The sequence below is a fragment of the Manacus vitellinus genome, unplaced genomic scaffold, assembly GCF_001715985.3.
Source record: "Manacus vitellinus isolate BGI_N305 unplaced genomic scaffold, ASM171598v3 scaffold_6_pilon, whole genome shotgun sequence".
NCBI lineage: Eukaryota > Metazoa > Chordata > Aves > Passeriformes > Pipridae > Manacus > Manacus vitellinus.
Genome location: NW_021940750.1, coordinates 21,132,292 through 21,155,479, shown reverse-complemented (window position 1 = coordinate 21,155,479; position 23,188 = coordinate 21,132,292). Strand labels below are relative to the sequence as shown.

The 23,188-nt window shown below is 39.3% G+C and overlaps 1 protein-coding gene across 1 annotated transcript in view; it reads left to right on the top strand.

The window, feature by feature from the left end:
• The first annotated feature begins 3,834 nt into the window (after positions 1-3,834).
• The window catches only part of SPTLC2 (serine palmitoyltransferase long chain base subunit 2), a 69,424-nt gene continuing 50,070 nt past the window's right edge, over positions 3,835-23,188 (top strand). The window contains exons 1-6 of the mRNA XM_008924949.3: positions 3,835-4,027; positions 11,651-11,805; positions 12,854-13,002; positions 13,344-13,468; positions 19,867-19,960; positions 22,585-22,690. Of these exons, the coding sequence (XP_008923197.2) occupies positions 3,902-4,027; positions 11,651-11,805; positions 12,854-13,002; positions 13,344-13,468; positions 19,867-19,960; positions 22,585-22,690 (755 nt within the window). The 5' untranslated portion in view covers positions 3,835-3,901. The remainder of the gene's footprint in view (positions 4,028-11,650; positions 11,806-12,853; positions 13,003-13,343; positions 13,469-19,866; positions 19,961-22,584; positions 22,691-23,188) is intronic.

Genomic DNA, 23,188 nt, shown 5'->3' with positions numbered 1-23,188 from the left:
CACCAAGCCTGACAGAGTTCAAGAAGCGTTTGGACAACTCAATCAAATACAAGGAATGATTCTTGGAGTTGTGCTGTTGGGCCAGGAGTTGGAGTAGATGATCCTTGTGAGTCCCTTCCAACTCAGTAAATTCTATGGTTATAATCAGGCTTTGATGTGTTCTGCTTAGACCAATGGAGTCCCTTCCAGCAGTAGCTGTGTGCTGCTGCTCAGTAACTGTTACAATACTGTTTTATGTGATTCATTTCCCCGGGAGCTTGGCCCAACACAGTTATTACCTGTGGCTGATTCTTTGCTACCTTCTGTAAGCAGCTGAGTGGTGCTCTCTGGTGTTTCTCCTGCAGCGGAGTTTCTTAGTGAGAGTGCTCTTCGTTTTACATGTAGTCTGGACAGTATAGGAAAGAGATGTAGGTGAGCATACACGAACATTTTTTAACCATATGTTTAAGTGAACTCTGACTTTTCTCTGTAGTCTCCACTTAGCTATGCTGTGTATTCTACTTCAAAGGTCATGGCTCACTTTATTGTCATAAGGCTTGTTGAAACCATAAAAGTTTTAATCTTGCATGCCTGGTTTTTTCCCTCCCCAGAATAGGAAATTAATCACTAAACTGTAGCTACCTTCTTCCTTGGTCTCTGGAAATAAGCTTACTGCTCTTTTGCATGTAAGTCTTCATTTAAAGCCTAATCTGTGGATTTATAAGGCATTCTTAGAAAAATAAATAGGCTTGTGTCTAAAGTGTGTCTGCAAATGTCTCTTCTGTAGTCAATTCTAGAATGTATTTATAGTTACTGTATGCTTCATGAAGAGTTTGTGGGATTGCATTCAGAGTATTTCTTTAATTTTTGATCAGCTAGGATGATATAGAAGCTTTTCAGTTTATGTGGTAGCAGACATGTGAGTCTAAGAATTTATAAGCACATTGGTAGAACCCTGAGAGGTGAAACTGATTGGAGTATGTGTTGAATCAATGCAGGTATTCCTAAAAGGGCTTTTCTTAGTGAAATGTTGGATTTGACCATAAGGAATAATTTGTTTAGTTTTAGCATTTGTTACAAGTACAGGCACCTCCAAAGGCCTGGAAAAGACTAGTATGTTTTTATTCTGATGAAATGTGCATACAGATTTGAGTCTTTGTTGGTGGCTTTTTTTCAGTAGCTACTTTTTGGTATTAGGTAACTTCAGATCCGTAATCTTAGGATGTAGCCTTTCATTTCTTCCAGACGAACTTCCAGTTATCTGGAAAATACATTAAAAGCTTTGATGTGATCCCTATTTATTTGATACTAGGTAATTTGCAAAGTAGTCACTACCAGTCTTCTATCTGTTTGTTCAGAAATCTGTTGGATAGTAGACTGTCTACTGTTAGTAGACAGCCATAGGTAGCAGGTATGTAGTGTGCCTGCTCCTGATTAGCTGCTATTCACAACCTGGTCTGTCAGTTTGAAGATGCAAAATTCTACTTGTAATTCATCAAGCTGCGAAGTTTTAGTGGTTGGAGCTTTGGTGCATGATCTTTCTCAGACCTGGATGCAATAAAATTCTATGGTTTCATGGACTGGAGCCATAGTGATACAGTTAAGCAATCCTGAGAGTAATAGAGAAGAGGCGGCTTTCGTGGTTTTCCCTCTCCAGCATTGGCTCACTGATTCTGTGATTGTCATGATGGTTCTGCTGTCCCTCCTCTCTCTCCAACAGCCACTGGTTCTTGTTTGCTGACCTCTAAGAAAGACTTTATGGAGCAGTGCTGTAAAGACTATTATGGTCTAATGAATAACCTTCAGCAAACAATTATATTTTCAGCCTGGATCAGTTCGGTGTTGGAGGGATGCTATGCTGATAATCAGATTAGCTTTAGTTGTGCAAGCTGGAGGCTGGTGCAAATGGCTCAAAGTGGAAGTGAGTGGGGCAGGGGCAGTTTCTGTGGCTGGCACCGTTCATGAAGAAAATGGCGTGTGAACCTTTGGCCTCTGTTAAAGCTTTAAATTGCCAGCATCTGAGCTGCAATGTGGTAAGTGTTCCTACAGGTGTTCCAAAGCACTGTAATTTTCTAACTTAAGCTACCACTACTTCAGCATTAAACCTGGCCTCAAAGTGCTGCAAGTTAGTTACCTGCATCTGGTCTAAGTGCTGCTGATAAAAGAGAAGTTTCTACTGTATCTTTCCTGTTTTGTTTCCACACTTTGTGTTTACATACCAGTTGTAAAGTCCTTACAACTATGGAGACCAAATCAAGGATTTGCTTTGGTTAAGTTTTTTCTGAACGTCTGTGTTCGCAAAAGGGAAAAGGTAGAAATGACTATCAGGAGGGAAGGTGCTGTTGCAGTTTATACTCAGTGACTTCATAGCTATAGCATAATTGTATCCTAAGAGTAGATCCTTGCTTATGAAAAATTACTTTCACGATATTAGTGACAGACTTGAAATATAGACTTGCTCCAGCACCTGAGATGAGCAGGTTTCCTAATCATGCAGTGTCTGGTGAGGCCAACAGGTATGTGTACCTTTGATTCATCGGTCATTGCAGGGGCTAGTGCAATTCTACCTTACTTTCCCATATGATGAGTGACATGGGTGAATAACTGGTTTTATTCTGTCTGCTGGCCTGCACCCCTCAGTAATTATTTGCCATTGTCCATTGCGGATGAATTTAGGTTCAGTCTCTTTCCTAGGTGTTGAGGTTTCTTTGATTAGTACATTTTTTAAAATACATTTCTTCTTATATATATATAATGCTACAGATAGGGGATTTATATCTTGGAGAGTGTTCTTTCATACGTGGCTATTCTATTACAGTACAGCCATTCTGTAACTTTTAGCAGTGCCAGTAGCAATTTGCATCTAATTTTCATCTAGGTTTCTCTGTTTTGGTACATTGATTTGAGATCTGATCTTTAACTTAACTCTTTGAACAAGTAGTCAAGTTAGAACCATGATGTATTTTCCCCAGTGTTAATGTTGGGTGAGCACTTGCCTTATAGCCATGAAGTTTTCTGTAACAGTCATAAACAGGGAGTTGGACTAGATGATCCTTGTGGGGCCCTTCCAACTTGGCATATTCTGTGATTCTGTGAAATATAATGTATTAGAATAATTGTACTTGAGATGGACCTGCTGCATGTATTACACATGCTAGTAAAGCTCTTACCTTCAGGAGATGATATGAAGTAGCAAGATGACTTTTAGTGTGGGTTTTATGCAGAAAGCCTTGCTTTGTTCTGTGTGCTGACATATATGCAGTACTGAGACTCTATATACAATGACTTTTTTGTCTGTGGTGTCATGTCCACCTCATGGATGAGTACAATGTTTATGTCAGCATCTTTAGGCTAACAGCTACAGAGACACATAGATTATGCTTGTTTTGTTACACTAATATAGGCTTCCAAGCCTGAGAATACATTGATTAGATCAGTAAAGCTATTACTTTCTATTTTGTTTTTTCTCTGTAGTGAGCCTGGGAAGCATCACTATTCTGTTATTTGTGCCTACCTAGTTCTTCATGAAGGGGAAGGCAGATTTTTCATTTTGGTTGGCCTGGATATGAGCAATGCTCTCTATGTAGCTTTGTAAGCTAAATAACTTTAATGAGATGTTAAACTGCACTAGATGGGCAGCTGTGACTTCAGTTATATCAACAGCTTGGCAACCTCATATATGGAGACTGACATATTCATCAGTGAAGGCTGAACCTAGTTGGAAGCACTTTTTGCTGAGCGGGGGGAATGCAGAGCCTACAACTGATCAGAGGCTGGGGGACTGCTCTGGAATGCCTATCTGTCTTTTCTTGAATTAATACCTCAACTGCCTCTCTTTAAATTTTTACTGTAGATAAATCATATTGTGCACAATGGAGGATTATACAAAAGGCCTTTCAATGAAGCTTTTGAAGAAACACCAATGCTGGTTGCTGTGCTGACCTACGTAGGCTATGGTGTTCTCACTCTTTTTGGATATCTGCGAGATTTCATGCGGCAGTGGAAGATTGAGAAATGTCAAAATGCAACAGAAAGAGAAGAACAGAAGGTAACCACTGGGAAATGATGTTGCTGAGGCTTGAGTGTTTCTTTGGGGAGCAGTGGTGTTCAAAGTTTTCTGCTGCTTTCCTTGTCTTTCGAGTGCCCCAAATAATATACAAGTACAGCTGTGTCATTAAACAAAATACTGTTTCTTTTAGCTGGGTTATTTTTTGGCAGAGCAGTTCCCTCATCTTTTTCACTGCAAAGCTGCATCAACAGTTATATCAACATCCTGAGAGATACCCTAGCTGCAGAAACAAGGGCTTGGGGGAGATGGCATATGCCAGCATCAGCAGCTAATGAAAGCTTTATCAAAGGATCTGGTCTGAGTTTGACACCACTGGGAGGCTTTCTGATGCTGCTCTGGTGGCTGAGTTTTGATTTAGAAACGTCATTAATTCTCTTTAGCTGAAGCAGTTGCAAAGAGAAGCTTGTGGATCAGATCCAGAGTACAAGTTGTATGAATTTAAGTTAATTTGGAGTCCAGAACACTAGCAGGTTAGCTGTGGTTAGTTGGCGAATAGTCTGAGGTACTGACTCCCAGCTCACTGATAGTGATTAAAAAGAATTCATTCATGTTATGACCTATTCACAAAAGCTTCTGTTACCAGGTGAAAGGTCTTGCTGGCTTCAGCAGTTAGTATGGAATAGAAAATTTTATTTTTGAGTAGTTATAAATTATTTTTAGAGGTCTTTATTCTCCACAGGAGTTGATTATTGTTATGAATGCTACTGTTGAAACTTGAAGTTCACAACCTATTTCATTGCTAACTCTTAATGTGACCCCTCTTAGCACAGTGTGATTACCAGTGAGCTTTCTCCAAAGGTCTTACTCTTGATGATTCGGGTTCTGTTTTTCTCAACTTCTTTGAGGAGACAATCTGGCTTATAAAATGTTAAGGGAGTTCCTTTTCCAGCTGCTGGTTTCTGGTTCTCTTTGCAGCCACACAAGCAGTTGGCTAGCAGAAAATAGAGGGGGCAGGAAGGACATCTCAATAAGGCAAACAAATAAACAAGGGTGGCAGGGAGGAACTGAAAAAGGGAATGTTCCTATGAAGCCTTTTTTTGGAGACAGCACTGGAGTAAAGTACATGTCTTTTTACAGTAGATTAACTAACATGCAGTAAACTAATCAGTGCCTAAAATTACTTCACAGTAGGTTCTTTCTGTGTCATGAGAATTAAGTTGATTCATATTAAGGCACTTAATTCCAAAAGAGGAACATTCTCATGGGATTTTAATGAGTAATAGGTATTTCATATTGGTTAAAAGTACAGGAGTTTAAGTTTACACTATTTTGAAAACTGACTTCTGGAATCAAAAGTAAAAATCTTGGATCCCTTTTAGTAGTTACAATATCTGATTGGAGATTGCTGGCTAAATCTGGACTTGAAACTTGATGTGTTCTTTAATGTCGTTTGAACTACTTTGTTTTATGTCACCTGAGAACATGATATCCTTGTATTTTTCTGTGTATCATGTAGAAGTTGATACAGATGAGAACAGCTAAACAGTTGCAGAAATCTACCAAGACATTAGAATAAAAGTTTAAATATTGGTCTGTATTCATGGTGCTTGAGGATTATAAAAGGATAACTGAAGTGTTGGTGCAGTGACTCTACACTGTAATCGTTATATTTCTGTTGTGCGGTTGTTGTGAAACACCTGTCCTGTTATCAGTATGTCAGGTGCCAGACTGCTTTCAGCACTCCTTTTCTGTGGGAGCAGTTATGACTCTTCCATGAGTGAGTGTACAAAAAGGGGGACCTTGGGCTAATTTGGGAATTGGTCTCATTTGGGAATATGTTATTGATAGTAGGCTCTCAGTAAAGACTGTTGCAGAGGACCGTGAAGCACAGAGTTTGTTACCAACAAATTATCCTAGTCCTAAAAGAAATTAGGCCCTGAATTTTTTTATAAGTTAACTCAGCATTGCATCGTACCCTGAAAGACATTTGCTTATCAAGTATACCTTCTAGACAGATGGATTGAAACCCTTTCAGTTTCTGTGTTGGTCATGGCTTTCATGAAGAGATGGATGTATTCTAGTTTTGTTTTGTACATAGGATGTCTGTGAATAGAGCTAATAAGAAGTACCAGTGAATATTGCGTAAGAATGCAAAATAGGAAATTCTGTTTAAAAAGTTTTGGTGTTGAAGAAATCTCAGCCTAGTGTACTTCCCCAAATCACATTTCTAGTGCTTAGATTGTAATAGCTGTTTCTGATATCAGACAAATAGAAAAGTGATCATATGAGGTCTAGAATATACAGTACTTATCCCCACGCTTTGCTGCTTTAAGCTTTGTGTGTCTGCAAATGAATTGATGAGAGCATGTTGCAGCATATCTAGTGTGGGAGCCAGGGGTTTTTTGGTGCGAGGGGGGGGGCATGTGCTCAATGACTCTAACTTGTTTTGAAGTGATTTTCTCATGATTTTTAAATATTTGAATCTCTCAAGCTGCTGGATGACAGCCCAATCACCTTTTGGTAAGAGAATGCAGATACTAGTGTGCAGAAAAGGCTCAAAACTCACCTTCTTTATTATTATTAATACATGCAAATCAGAGGAGCCCTGCGATCACCCTGGGGAACTTTCTGGCAGATTTGTGACTTCTGTGTGGAAAGTAACGTTTTTATTATTTAAATGCTAAAGAGCCAGCTAGATTATTGTTATTTTCTTAAGTATTCTCAAGGGTGAAGGACCACCACCTCCCTTAGACCTTGCTTTATGGTGAACTTGCCACTGGCTGCCGCAAGAGAGGAGCCCCAAAGAGGAGATACAAGGACTCCCTGAAACAACATCTCAGCCTTGGCCACATTGATCAACTGGTCTACTCTGGCCTCCAGTCAGGAGGTCTGGAGACACACCATCTATAATGCTACTGATGCCTTTGATAAAGCACACAGGATCACTCTTGAGGAGAAAAGACAACGCAGAAAGAATCGTGTCTTGCAGAATATACCACCTAAGGAGTCTTTCTGCTGTGCCTTTTGCAACTGGACTTATCTATCTCGTATTGGCCTTTTTAGCCACCAGCATGTTTGTAACAAACGTGGGTAGAGCCCTCCCCAGATCTTCGCTTGCGAAGCCTAGCCATGATTAGGCAAAAGGGTTAGCGTTATCTTTTTGAAATAGTTCATAATTGCTTAGGTGAAAAACTCAAAGCAAAGGCAGTGGGAGTAGCTCTGTAGCTGAACAGTGTGTGACAGCCTGCTTTGTGAGCAAAACAAAATTACACAGTGTGAGGAAGTATTTCGTAAAGGGCTGAATGAACCTGTTCTGACAGCCATGGAATTGAAGTATGCGAAATTTCTGTGGTGCATTTATGAAGGTGATCACAGTTAGAAGCATAACATAAACTTAGGTTCAAAATGTAGTATTAAAAACAAAAGAAAAATCCACCTTCAGCTTTTCAGAGTTTTGGAGGGCAGTTTAGTTCAGTAGAGCAAATCCTTCCTTAAATTGTCACTTAATATTATAATCTTATTCTGTGCATTTTAACTAGAAACTGCAAGTGACCAAACTACTTTAAAGAGCAGAGCAGGAATTTGAACCGGTCTGAATTAAACCTGTCTCTGATGGAGGGTAAATTCCTTGAAATTTATTAGAGCTGTGCATTGATATGAGTGATTTCAAGAAAACCTAGTATTCACTCATTGTTGGAACACAAGAGGGTAAAAAGGGACAGACTTTGTTAGTACTGATTTCCAGGAAATAGTTTGATGGGTTTTGGCTTTGTTTAAAATATATCCAGCTGGGCTTTTCCTGGAAACCAGTGTTGTGTAGCACATCCTCTCTGAAGCATTACCAGTCTGTTTTAGGCATGGGTAAGCAGCAAGACTAACAATTCTTAATTACCTTGGAGTCAATTTCTGCATACCTGATTTAGTATACTGTCTGGTCATACAATGTAGTTAAATCTGCAAAATGCTTATAGGATTTTATTGGCAGAATGAAAAATCACTTTCACCTTTCTTCCAGTCTGATTTGCCTGTTGATTACCATGTATGTTTTCTGTTTGGGAGCAACTGTGCACCTGGGGCTGGTAACTCTCTTACATACCTCTTCATAGTCTGTAGCTTGCACAGTTAGAACGTGTTTCTAGCATCTGGGGCTTTCGAACACTTGTTTGCAGGAGTATCTCAGGGCCAGTTAGCTGGAGTCTTTTATTCGATGTGTCTTACTGTCTGTATAGCTCACCAGAGGCCTCCTGACAGTATAAAGGCTACCTACAGTTACTGCTGCGCTTTTTCTTGACTCACATAGCAGTGAAATGGAACTGGTCTTTCTGCTTCCTTTCAGGGGCCTGAAATTTGTTGCAATTGTCTACTTGATTTCCATTCAGAGTCAGTTATGTATTATCAGGGAGTGCATTATCTGAATTGCAGATAAGCCCTGCTGGTGCTCATGGCACCATTTGTTAGCTTAGGTGCAATGTTGTGAAAACTTGGCTCTAAATAAAAGCACCATAATCACTTCATTTGCATGTCACTGTGCCCCAAGCTAATGTCTACAAAGCTCTCATTATGACCTTCACTTGTTGTAGTATTAATTTACAGTACAATGAAATAATGTGTTCCCAAATCACCTATGCTAAGGTGTTGCACCCCAAGGGAGAATTTTCTTCTTTCCTTAATTGGCTCTTTGTTGAAATTGCTATGATTTTCAGGTTTCTGGGAGACCACTAGTGTTTAGGTTTCTTCATCAGGCATCACCTCACTAATAAGGGGTGTGTTCTAGGCTTAAATTGTCAGGAATAGAGATATTTGGGATTTTTTAGCCCCATGAATGGAAGAACATGCTGCCATTGCTCCCTCCTTTGGTAGCAGTATATCTTTTGCAGTTGTTTCTCGGTGCCTACTCTGAAAATTGCTCAAAAAATCAATTTACTCCTGGAATATTTTTCCTCCAAATGAAACTGTTTAATCCCAGACTGGTACTCTTAGAGTCTGTTAGAAGATGAGAACTTGCTGGAAAAGTAACAAGCTCTGAAGGCCATTTAAAAGCATTAGTGGTTGCTTCCAGCAGTAGGACACTGTTGCAGCAGAGCACTGTGGCTGCGTATGCCAAAAATTTGAAATAGTATGGATTGATAGACTTCATCCCCTCTTCCTCCCCAGATGTTTTTTTCTTGGCTCAGAGCGAAAGCATTAAATTTGCATGTGGAATTCAAGTGGTCTTTTTGCTGTACTGTCTTCTGGAATGCCACACTGTAGAAGGATGGAGGAGGAAAACAAACAAAAAAACCAACCCCTAAAACAACCAGCAGATGATCTGGTCCTGTATGCTGGCTCCAAAAGAGGGCTCTTAAACTCCAAAAGTCAGTATCAGTTTATAAAGACATGATAACCCTACCATTTCTTTTTGCATTCTCAGATGGGTGGGTCGTGAGAACCCCTTGATGAGGTTCGGATTACTGAGGAAATAGACAATCCAGTTTTGCATTATGCCAAAATAACACTTCCTGCCTGTCCTATTCCAAGGAACTTTCTCAAGAGAGCTATCTAAGGGTTGTTAATTGGAGAGAGGGATGCATGTACAGACGGCAAAGGAGCTGGCATTATGCTGGTGTCTCACTTACAACCTTTTGCTGTAATTGTACAACTTGGTACCCCAAAAAACTAAAGCTAGTGTCTCAGACCGTAATTCCCTTACCCTTAATTTGTTCCTTGAATTCTTGTCAACTTTTAAGACATATTTTTTCCTTATCATAATCCATTGGGTTCTACTTCACAGCTAAATTACTTTAAACTTAGTTCTACTGTTGGCTTGAAAGATCATATTCGTGTTACATATACTGATGATGTCAACCTGTTGTGGGTGATTGTCTTTATCTCACCAGTTGAACTTGTTACTCTTCTGGCTTTGTCAGCTTGGGTTGCAGAAGAAAATATGCTCTATCTGATGAATAATCTGAAGTGAGATTGGATTGAATCAACCCAGGCATACCTGCTTGAGTTGGTATAATGACTCGCTTCCAGCCTCCCTCTCCTAGCCAATAACCTTGGCTAAAATATCAATTGTTTCTTGGGTCACGTAGTTGATATACTTGGATAACTATTACAAAGCTGAATTCTCATGCAGAGATTTCAACAGGAGTTGAAAAGGCATAGAAGGATCTCGGTAGATTATAATTAGACATAACAAGTCTCTCAAGTATTGATCTTCTAGTGTGCCAGTGTTTCTTTTTGATCTCAGTTCCCCCACCCCTCTACAAATAACAGCAGAGGGTTTCTAACAATTGTAGATAATGATTTCTATTTTGTCGTGAATTGGGGCAGGAACATGGAAGAAATAATTGCCTTTCTGTGCATCTGAGCTCATAGAAATTTTATTCCCTCTCTCTGTCTTTACTGAGAAAGGACATACTTGTGATTCCTTGGAGGAGTGATCACTAGCTAAATTAGGTTTGTTTTTCCATAACTGTGCCTTTTTGGCATGTCATCGTGCACAGGCAAATCAGAAAGGGGCTTAGGTGCAACTATGTCTGCTTAGAAGTTGGCACTTTTGGGCTAGGTCTTCCCTGTGCAGCTGCTGGTAGGAGGATGCAAAGGGGTTGTTTCTTTACTCCAAACTGCAAGGACCAAGTTGTTAAATCATTAAAATAGAAAGGTAAAGAAAAAAGCACTCCTCCTGCAGGCAAGCATTGTAAGTAACAGTTTGTCAGTGCCCATTTGTTTGTGTTTTTATTAAAAATCTGCCATAAATGCTCCCAGTATTGCTTCAGTGTCACAAATGTCTGACGCTGTAGTATTTGGTCAGACAGATATTCTGTCTTGATCATACTGTCACCAAAAATAAAATGCTTGTCAACATGTTTGCATTTTTCTTGTGAAAAACAGGAAGAAATGCTCTGCTGGCTCTTAACTTTGTCATAAATTCTACTTTTTCCTTTTGTAGATTATTAAAGAGCCTTTTTTTTTTCCACCAGAAGCAAATGAATTGTGCATTCTTATCACTACTGAATGTCAAACTTTCTTGAATTGAATAGTAAAAAGGAAATCTTGTGACTTTGGAGCCAGAAAAAAATGTTCTTAAGTGTTCAGATGTCCTTGATGCCACAGTTAGTTTGACATTCTTGTGTTATCCATTCAAGGCAGTCACTTATTTTTCCTGAAAAACGTTGGAAGGGAAGCTAAAATTCAGGAAATGCTCATTCATAAAAATCATGTGGGACTTCAGTGCTGATAAGCTGTGCAGAAGAGAGGTGCCATGATGTAGGTTACTAGCTTCTATTCAGAACAAAAAATTGTGGAAATTTCTAAGGGTAGCATGTATAATAATGCTAGTGCTGCTATATTAAATGCATTTCTTATGCACTGAATGAAATACGGAAGAGTACCTCAGTTTTCAAAGTCTTTGTGTAGTCAGTAGAGCAATGCATACTGTTTGATGCCAAAAAGCAATTGCATGTTCTCTTGCTCTGCTTAACTCTGAAGGTTGGATACACCTCTCTTGTAAAGATTATATGCCCAAACATTTTGAGAAGGGAGCTATTTTATGTTTCAAGTTTTCTTTATTTTTTTTTTTCATTACACCAGAATGACAGAAAAGACTTATTCCTCTTATTCTTAGTTTGCTGTGATACGTATTTTCCTTTTACTTTGAGTGCTTTTGATGTGTTTCAGGATTTTGTCCCATTATACCAGGACTTTGAAAATTTCTACAACAGAAACCTCTACATGCGTATTCGGGACAGCTGGAACCGTCCAATCTGCAGTGTGCCAGGGGCCAAAGTGGACATGATGGAGAGAGTTTCCCATGACTATAACTGGACATTCACGTGAGTCAAAATTTAAGAAAACACTTGCAACACCTGTCTTGAAATAGAGAGTCTGTAAGAGCAAGTTGCAATCTGTGATGTTAAAGAGCAATGAATTACGTTTGGTTTGAGCTTTCCAGCATTTTGAATCAATGAGTTTTGTTCTTCTGAAACACATTTGGCTTCCAACGTGATAATTTGTATATAATCTTTTTTCTACCTACTAAGGTTCCTGACTGTTAAGATTTCATGTGCATAGATCTGTAATAAAATTGATAGCTTTGTGCATGGTGAACAGAACCTGCAGTAGATACTTTGGATTGCACTGCTACTTGTGACTTTGTGTTTATTTAGAATGAATTCTGACACTTAAAGTAAATACTGCTGCCTGAACTGAATTTAACATGATTGTTTTGAGTCAGAACTGAAATAGTCTGTAGAAACAAAATCAGAAATACAAGGAAAAGATTTTTACAGATTGGAAATGACGTATCACAAGTTCGATGTGAAGAGGTTTGCAGCACAGTACTTGGTGAAACAAGTTATGTCTCTCCTTGGCTTTCAAGGGTAAAAGAATTAAAACTTTTTTTTCCGCTAAACTTCTTCCTTAATCTCCTTGTCACGTAATGTTAGCACAGCAATGCCAGATGTGTTTCCTTTCTGTGGTTAGAGGATATCCCGCCTGAGGGGGCTGCCAAGTTAATTGATCTAGAGATGTTATTTTGTAACTGAAAGAAAAGCTGTATATTTCTGGAATGGAGGGGGAAACATGTCAGAGAAACAACAAATGGTTTGAGAAACCTCAAGGAATTTTGTATATGATAGCAAATTCACCTTTAAATGCAAACTCTTCTAGGAATTAATTTGAGACTGCAAGATAGGGAAAGAAGCTTTTTCACTGATTGTTGCAGTTTGATGATGAGTGGCAGTACTGAAATAATTTAATGGTTGATTCTATTGATTTTTAACATTTCAGTGTATAGTCTAAGAAAGTAAAAGAATGATCTTCTGGTGTAATTATTTTTTTTTAATTTTGGGTGTCCTAACTTGTGGTGTTTTTAAAACACAGGTACACAGGGAGAGTGATAAAAGACATTATTAATATGGGTTCCTACAACTACCTTGGATTTGCACAGAATGCTGGGGCTTGCCAAGAAGCAGCAGCTAAAGTTCTGTCCCAGTATGGAGCTGGGGTGTGCAGCACTAGGCAGGAGATGGGTAAGTTGGAAGAAGATAGTATGTTCCCCGAATCTATGTTTCAAAGTCTGTAATCTCAGTACCTGTAATTGCAGGACTTTGACACATTAGCTGTTCCAGCACTGAACTTTAGACTGACCAATAAAGAAGCTTTTACTTCATTGAAAACAAATTGACTTCCTGGGTTTAGTTTATATTGCACATTACATATACTTATGTTTTCATACATATTTTTTTTCTTTCAGTGTTCCCTTATGGGCCTTTGAATAAAGAGTAGCTTGGTTGGTGGAAATCCTTCTTGTAGAAGTTAGCAATAGCAAAAGCTTTTCCTCACTCTGAATTTCTAATTTTTTTATGTGCAGGAAACTTGGACAAGCATGAGGAGCTGGAAAAGCTAGTTGCCAGGTTCCTAGGTGTGGAATCTGCAATGGCGTATGGAATGGGGTTTGCAACCAACTCTATGAACATTCCTGCTTTAGTTGGCAAGGTATGGCTTAAGTCATGGACAAAAGCTCATCTAACAAAGACTCTACTGGTTAATTTTTCTAAAAGCTGCTTGTTTGCTTTTGTTTTTCTTCAGTGGCAACCCCTGCAGATATTCTCTATAGAAACTATAGGTCTGACCTTTGCCAAAAATCTCTTTGAGAAACAGCATCCATGGGACCAGCAGCAGCCCAGAACTTGCTATCTGTCTGGGAGAGAGCCTAACATATTAAGGCTTGCTTCCTCAGGCTACTCATTGGTTTGTGAAATTGTGGCTGATTAACAAGCTGATTGGCTGAAGGTATTTTGATGCTTTTGAGACACTAAGAAGTGACTGTGTCAGATAAGCTGAATTGCATGTTTGTACATAGGGAATTTATTATCTTTGAGTGAGAGCTGAAAAATCCTCCCTTTGAAGGAGCAAAATCGTCATACAGAAGTTATTTGAGAGAAACAAGGTCAACTGTAAGGACTCATGTCTACTGTGTGACCCATAAAACCGTAGACAGTGCAGTCTGTGTCCAGAATCTCCAACTATGCTTTTTTAGTTATTGGAAAATGAAATGGAAGAGAACTTTTTGTTTGGATCTTCTGATGCAAAATATGTTTTCTCTTAGCTCCTCTGTGAAGTAAAATACTGCAAGTACTAGAACCCTCTTTTGAAAATAATACTGCGAGAATTAGAACTCTCTTTTGAAAATAATTCACTGTCGGCCTAATACTACTAGTCTATAGGAATTCTTTGTCTCTGCCTATTTTCCTTCTATTTAATTTATTTATTTTTCCATTTCCTGAGATCACTTTGTAAATTCTTCCATTTGTGATATCTACAGATTATAAATTTTCTGCCTTGTTCTTCCTGGCAACTCTTCTTCCTGGGAATTCCCTTTTGGATTAGATGAAGTGTCTTCCTCCATGCTATGCTTTTTTGTAACAATGTAGCAGTACTGTCTACATAACACGTCTTTTCTTTTGGTCTGTTAAGTTTTAAATATCAATTGCTTTCCATAACAATAAAAAGTTTGGAGTCTGATGCCAGAGAGAAATTCATTGCTTCAAATCTGGTCTTTCTGGAGTCAAATACCTCTGCAGTGCTATGAATCTGAGCAACATGTGTTACTTCTGACATGTCTTTTACTTGCATTTTTTGGCTGTTTGTCTTTCCACATCTCTTCAGTTTTCTGTTCAGCAGAAAAATGATTAATGATTTCTATGAGACTTTTAAGATTCAGAACACACTGTCAGATTCAAGTAGATTGCTGACTGTTGTAAGTCAGTACAAATTAGCCATTACTGCAAAGTTACTCCATCTTTTTCTCTGTGTATATGAAGCCCACTGTATATCTTCAATACCATATGAAAATAACCTTTCTCAGGTCCTGAGTTTTCACATTTGAACTTCAACAGGCTTTTACAACCACTGAGAAAATCTGAACACTAAATTTCATGGCATGTAACATACCTGTTTTCATGCACCTCACTTATACATTTACTAAACCCACTCTTTTCATAAATGGGTACAGCAGTCTGTACTGTGTTAGTCATGAGGATACTTAGTTTTCGTGCACTTGAAATAAAGAAGTAAGAAGCTTCTGTCTCATAACACTTCAAGTGCCCTTATACTCAAGTATATATGCCCTTATACTCCAAACAGGAGATGCACTCTTCTGAAGAAAAGAGTTCTTGTCAAATGAGCCATTTTGAAGTTCCGAATGTTCACTGAATGATTTTTTTGCCTGCCTGAAGTTGCTTCTCACTGCACATTTGATTTCTTCATTGGGTGCAAATAAGGACTCACATAAAACCTGAATTCTGACACCACCCAGTACACAATTAAGTGTGTGCACAACCTGTTTGGCAATGCTTTGATAGAGTCCTCAGTAAAGCTCAGAGATTCCCAGGCTTGATTAGACTCGTGGGTGCTTTTTTTTTTAAATTTTTTTGAACTACTGTTTGTGTCTCTCTGCATTCCTACGTACATTTTCAATTGCAAAGCTGCTTGCAACATGAATTTTTGGAGCTTTGGCAAATATAATCAGTAATGGCATCTGCATTTAACCAGAAGGAGTTTCTTTGACAGTCACAGATATGTGTGAAGTTAATAATTATTTATATTGTATTTGGACACCTATATTGCAACTTAGAATCATAGAATCAACCAGTTTGGAAGGGTCCTCTGAGATCATCAAGTCCAACCCTTGATCCACTACCACTGTGGTTACTAGACCATGGCACTAAGTGCCACATCCAGTCTCATCATAAAAACCTCCAGGGACGGAGAATCCACCACTTCCTTGGGCAGCCCATTCCAATGTCTAATTACCCTCTCTGTAAAGAATTTCTTCCTAATATCTAACCTAAACCTCCCCTGGCACAGCATAAGACCACACCCTCTTGTCTTGCTGACAGCTGCCTGGGAGAAGAGACCAACTCCTCACAGGTAGCTGTAGAGAGTGATGAGGTCTCCCTTGAGCCTCTCCAGGCTGAACAACCCCAGCTCCCTCAGCCTCTCCTCATAGGACTTGTGCTCGAGTCCCTTCACCAGCCTCGTTGCTCTTCTCTGGACCTGCTCCAGCACCTCAATATCCTTCCTGAACTGAGGGGCCCAGAACTGGACACAGTACTCCAGGTACTCACCAGCGCTGAGTACAGGGAAAGAATCACTTCCCTGGACCTGTTGGCCACACTGTTCCTGATCCAGGCCAGGATGCCATTGGCCTTCTTGGCCACCTGGGCGCACTGCTGGCTCATGTTCAGCTTCCTGTCAATCCAAACTCCCAGGTCCCTCTCTGCCTGGCTGCTCTCCAGCCACTCTGTCCCCAGCCTGTAGTGCTGCCTGGGGTTGTTGTGGCCAAAGTGGAGGACCTGGCACTGGCCTTGTTGAACCTCATCCCATTGGAATCAGCCCAACTCTCCAACCTATCCAGGTCCCTCTGCAGAGCCCTCCTGCCTCCCAGCTGATTGACACTCACCCCCAACTTAGTGTTATCTGCAAATTTGCTGGTGGTGGACTCAATCCCCTCATCTAAATCATCAATAAAGATATTAAACAGAACTGGGCCCAAGACTGATCCCTGGGAGACACCATTAGTGACCAGCTGCCAACTGGATGCAACCCCGTTCACCACCACTCTCTGGGCCCGGCCCTCCAGCCAGTTCCTGACCCAGCACAGAGTGCCCCTGTCCAAGCCGTGGGCTGCCAGCTTTTTCAGGAGTATGCTGTGGGAGACGTTGTCAAAGGCTGTGCTGAAGTCCAGGTAGACACATCCACAGCCTTCCCCTCATCTGCCAGGTGGGTCACCTGATCATAAAAGGAGATCAGGTTGGTCAGACAGGACCTGCCCTTCCTAAACCCGTGCTGGCTGGGTCTGATCCCTTGTCCATCCTGTAGGTGCTGTGTGATTGCACTTAGTTTAGAACAAGCTACTGCAATATGGTTGCTCACATAGATGTAACACTGGACAACCTGTTCCATTTCTGCTCTGTGAAATTCTGAAGCACTTGGTTTATATTGCTACTAAATCCTCTTTTAATAACAACAAATACAACTTGGCTATCCTAGATCCATCTCTACCCCGTAATTTGATCAGCATTAGTCAGCAAAAGGAATTCAAAAGCTTCATCAGCATTACTTAGTTGATCTTTATTCACTATGCTTTGTTAACAGCAGTTTCTACTAAGCAGATACTGGAAATGGATATAGTTGGTGTAGACTGAAAGTTGTGTTTTAGCACTGTTAAAGCATCACTAAAAACAGGTCTTTCTGCATCTGGCAGTTTTCAGCAACAGAGACCTTCTATTCACTACCAAGTTGTCAGCTGCCTAGTACAGTCACTGCCAATGATGCTGAGTTTAGACCCCAGATAATATGAAATTTGAGGATTACTTAGTCAGTAGTCACTCTGAAACTTGCCTGTTTTAGAGTAAGTGTCATTAATATAGTTATTTTAACTAGCTAATCACACCATTCTCTACTGTCTTTAGCACAGAGCTTTTTGTCATAGCTCTGGACTGAGAGAGTCTAGACAATTAAATTAGAGCAATGATGCTTGAAGGATCTTTTTTTGGTTGTAAGAAAGCAAATTAATTTCCATGTACAGGTGGGTTGTGAAATTAAGTGCTCAGGACTGAGTTACACAATTCATATATGTAGCACTCTGTGGTAAAATGTGGCATTCACTTCAGTTTCCTTGTCTGCCTTGTAGGATGCAGTGGTAAGTCTGGTATTCACTGACATACGTTTTTCTAGATCCCAGTAGTGTTATCTCCAGTTACTGTTAGCCTTCTCCCAGATGCTCTCTCAAATGTAAATTTGCTGATAAATGCAACTGAAGTCTTATCATTGGAGTAGCAGCACTCAGTTTTACATATGATCATCAGTGATTGCTGTGCTGTACCAGTTGCCTATGTGATCCTTTGCCCTTTCTCTAGAGGCAGACATTACTAGACTCTTTACTATTTGTTCAGTTTCAAATTAATTTGTTTATAATTGAATGTCGTCTTCTGTTAGTGGCAGATTGTAAACGTCCAAAAACTAGACGATCCCAGTTTGGGGGTAAAAACTGGAATCTTTATTGAACATGGGAAATGCTATTTAAGGGTCTCGGGGGCAGAACATGCTAATGAGGAGGCCGGGTTATGCCAACTAGGGGAATACCCAATTGATTAGCATTTCCAGTAACAAGGATTACATATGGGGGAAAAATGGTTAATATTTCCCGCAACAAGGATTACAAGGGAAGGGAGAAAACAAAAGAGCTCCTGCATGGACCCATAGCATTATCACACAGTCTTTCCATGTCCTGCTGCAGGAGACAGGATGAATCAACACGGATGAATATCAATGGATCTTGTCTGGTCTTTAGATGGTGGGATTTCCCTCAGCCCCTGTGGCCCACAGCCTGTTACATAATCCTATAAATTCATTTTCTGCTGATAGCAGAGTTTCGGATTGCCACAGCAGATGAAAAGAGGCTGCTCGTTAATTTGTTAAACCTACTTTCTTCACCAAAAGCTTGTCCTTTTTTTTATGGAGAAGCTCCTTCTAGACTTGTAATCTCTTCTTCCTTTTTTTTTAATGTATCACTTTTTCTACTTTCTACCATTTAAGAAGTATGCACTTATTGGATTATTATATTTGGGTTTTCTCATACAGTAGTGTTTGACAGCAGTGGCCTCTGATGTAATATACATACTCTTTGTCTGGTATAGTAGTTCGAAGAGCAAATGCTAGTTGAAGATTTTCATATTTCTTATGCCAAAGTCTCTGAAATATGCCATGTTTGTAGCAGCAGTATGAACACTTGACATTTGCTGCAGTTTCCAGGAAAAACCAGTCTTGAGCTTTCTCAGGATGTAGAATGTTCCTAGGTTCATTGCCATTCTACTGTAAAATTTTCTTTATTATGGAGAAAATAGTCCTATTGTCTGTGACACCTTGTGTAACTATAGGCAATGCTTTTCACAGTCCTTTCTAGTAACTCCCATTGCAGAGAAGAAATCTTGATTCTTCCCTCCACCGATGGTTATCAGACAAGCATAGAATGAGCAAGTGTTAGTGGTAAATCTTCAGCATCTTGACGTGCTTTCTGGATTTTTAACTGAACAAAGTCACTTCTAGAGTTGCAGAACACTTGCATAGTAATTGAAATGGGTCAAGGTTATTTAGTAATATTGTTGTTCCCTTACATATTAATCCTCAAATATGCATTCCTGTAGTCCACAGTGATAACACTGTGATTAAATGTTCAACATATCAATTATTAACCTGGAATCATCACTGCTCTAAAAACAGGCCTATCCTGTTTTAATATTTGTCCAAGAATTTATCTTCCCTTTTTTGAAAAAGCAAACAAATTCAATGTCATATTTAATGGCTTCAGAAAACTTCTCAATTTCATTATACAATTTTGTTTTCCACCTCCTGTCTCTTTTATATTACCTCCGTCTACACGTGGGTTTAGTAAGTGGTTGCCTGCTAATGTAAGAAATAGTGCAACTTTGATAAGGCCTTTAATCTAGGACTTTGGTGGCCTGTTTCTTAGCACCACCCTACACTTGCTGAGTGAACTGGGGCAAGCTTCTCTGCTCTCTGTTTTACTTGACTGAGTAGGAGCATGAGTACTCATCATCAGCATGAGATATTCAGGCAGGTTCAGCTGCTGCACTTCTGGGAAAGGTGAGACTTAAGTGGTTCTTTCAGTTAAGAGCAGTTGTATATTTTTATTTGCCATACTAAGGCTGCAAATTTTGTCTTAGCAAGTCTTACCTGGACTAGCTACATTTATGTTGGATTTTTTTTTCCTTAAATGATCTGTAAGCAGTTCAGAGCTGAAAGGTGTTATATGCTTGGCTGTGAAACATAACCTTTTCAATATCTTCCTCTTTCCCCTTCTAATTCAGGGCTGTCTGATTTTGAGTGATGAACTGAATCATGCATCACTAGTGCTTGGAGCAAGACTGTCAGGAGCAACTATTCGAATCTTTAAGCACAACAGTAAGTACCAGATGGTGGACTCTGCCTTTTTGCAGGTGCTGTAGATAGGATACACGCTCTTGTGTCTTCTAATAGCTGGAAATCCAATTTCATGCAAAGAAATCAATTGCTGGCTACCAGAAAGGTCAGGAGACTGCTGCTACTGAAAATTTAATCATCCTGTATTGGATATTTTTTTATATATTCAGTCCCAACTAATAACACTTTTATCCTGAGGCTGTTCTGGCTTACATCTTCTGTATATGAAGAGAAACGTGCTACCCTTCGGCAGGTGTAGGGGCACTGGTGTTTTAACATAGCTTCTTGTTACTTGGATAGCTCAGCATGGTTAAACTATTCAAAGAGTCCGTGTCACATAATAATGCAATCTTGTAGGGGTCTAGGTTACAATTTGGGGGATAAGAAAGTTTAAATTTAGAACCAGATGCCAACGTTATCCTACAGTAACAAAAGCTTATGGTTGCAGATGTCCTAGCTAAACTACACAGTCATGAATTGGTACAATGTAGTACTAAAGGAATTTTTGGGATGTGAAGTGTAGATTAATTTCACTGAGTTACTTGCTTTAAGTATTGTTTCTGAAATACACAGATTTTTTTACTTTCCTAATTTCATCTTCCTCCAAATGAGGTATTTATAATAACTTTCACATTAAAGATACCTAGGATTTCCTTCCCTTACTCTCAGTGAATGAGGCACCAGTTGTCCTTGATTAATAAAACCACTACCTTCATTCTTCAGCTACTCCTAATACTCTTTATAGTGTCAGTCTCTGAGATCATGATGACTCTTGCTCTCTTTGAAGTGTGTGGTGGTGACAGCAAAGCTTGCGTGGCTGCAATTATTCTTCTTTCTTTGTCCTACTTGGTAGTGGATTCTCTACTGTGTTTACTGTTTCTTTTGTGTTCTCTCTTTCTTGTTGTCTATCATTTGAATAATTGTCTTTACAAAAATGTAGAGCTTATTATAACATTAGTAATTTTTTTCTTAATCCTTCATAAATCTTGGTTGCTGAGCAAGATCACAAAAGCTTTGCATTCTACTTCTGCATTTGTATAGGCATACTTCTGAACATTGCATCTGTTTCCAGAATTTCAAAGATCACTGGTTAGAACATAGTTCTGGCTATGAGTAGAAGGACTTAGAAGCTCTGCTCTGATGAAGAATAGATGATCTGTGGGAATGGGATACAAACTAGCAGTGGTGAGATTGGGGAAAATTCTAGAAAAATTATAGATGGTGGGGTTCTGTGAAAGAGAATGGAATGGTAGATTAGAATTAGAAGGCAAAATGCAAACAATGGTCTTGGCTTGTCAAGATGATGTTCAGTTTATATTTCTGTATGTGTTCTCAGTCCTACTCTTGTTATACTCTGTGCTGCCTTAGTTAACTTGATTTCCCTGAGAGATGAATGGCTTTATTCATATTCTACTTTTTAGAAATTACAAGAGGGGGAAATGAAAAATCCGCCTTAAAATCCTTGTTCAATGTTTTTATTTTTTCCTGCCTCATTCTGTAATTTGTCCTTTTTATTAAGGTCAGACCTAGTTCCCAGTCTTTCCCTCTTTCTTGAGAGGTCAGAGCAGACATCTATTTTCCGTTGTTCTCCCTAACTGCACTAAACTCATCTTTTCTTCATTGGGAGATTTTTTGGAGACAGGGACTATGCTGCTTTCTTCATTGACTTTTTCTGAACACTAGCTGTCCTTTAACGGTCTATTAACTGACCTACTTTGCTGTATAATTTCTAGCCTAGTTCTAGTTCACCAGCTGCTCTTGCTGCTACAACTGCCCTAGTCTACCAGTTCTCTTTTCATGATTAATTGTGTTCTTTTTCATGCCCTAGTGTTTATATCTGTCTCTACTCAGCACTTTGGGTTTTACATTTTGATAATCCCATCTCCACTCCTTTCCTCAAAGATTTTTTTTCAGGACTGATTTCATGTCTATTTATTTGTTCACATTATTTAGATCTTTTAGGATTGTGTCAAGGGTTTGTAGCCAAAGCTAGTATGGTTTCAGAATACATTGCTACTAACAGCTTCATCTATCTGGTTTCTGATATGCTGAACACTGTTCTCTTTCCTGCACTGGTGGTTCTCTTTTCTTTCTTTTATGTTTTTGGTTTAGAAGCTTCGTGTTCCACACCTCTAATCCCTTCAATTTTAAATGAAGGAATATAAAAGTATACTGCCCCACTTCTCTTTATGCACTTTGATCTATCTTTTACTTATCTGTAGTTGATTATCCTTGACCTTGCTTGTTCTTTTTTTAATTATTTCTATCCACAAGGACATTCTTACTATCTAAATGGTTTTCTCTTTTCATCAAAATGAGATATTCTTTTTTCTTTGCCACCTCCCCCCCATTTCCTGGTTTGTGCCTAATGCTCTAACTTATGCTTTTAGCATAGGATTATGAAATTCTTCCTTGGAGTTCATAGTCACCCACTCCCTTCAATCTCATCCATGGGCCCGCAGCTAGACGAAGCCTGTGCTTGTTGAGTATATGGTCTGTCCTCCATGCTGGAGCAGTTTGTGCATTTCTGGAATATTGCTGTCTTTAGTCATGTCAAAGCTCAAGCTAGCTGTTTTGGTACCATTTAACAGTAATTTCTGGTGCAGATATGCAAAGCCTGGAGAAGCTGCTCAAAGATGCTATTGTGCATGGGCAACCTCGTACACGGAGGCCCTGGAAAAAAATTCTTATCTTGGTGGAAGGAATATACAGGTACAAACTATTCTTTATATTCCTAAGACCCTCCACATGAGATCTAGATGCTTAGTGTTTGGGTTTCTTTGCCAAATCAGACTATGAATGTTGTCACTTCATAGTTATTTCATTAATCTCATCTGTGAATTAAATTATGCTATGTTGGTCTCACATCCTGGATTTTCTGTTGCTAGAACTGTAGCTGCACCTGGTGCTATCACAATGCTTCCCACATCTTGATTAGATTATAGAAATTAAATAATCAAACCTGATTATTTATATCAGAACTGTGATCTTAAATTGCTTGTCCATTCCATTCTTTCTGTGCTCACTAGATGATGCTAATGTGAATGGAATTGCACAAGTATAATTTTTTTGCTGAGAGTGAGTAGGAGCATGTAGTAGTCATAGCTGTGTTAGGCATTTAAATCATAGTGACTTTCAGCACAAAATGGGGTGCTTTGGAGTGCTACTAATGTTCTTAAAAACAACAGGTAAGTAGATCTCAGATCAGAA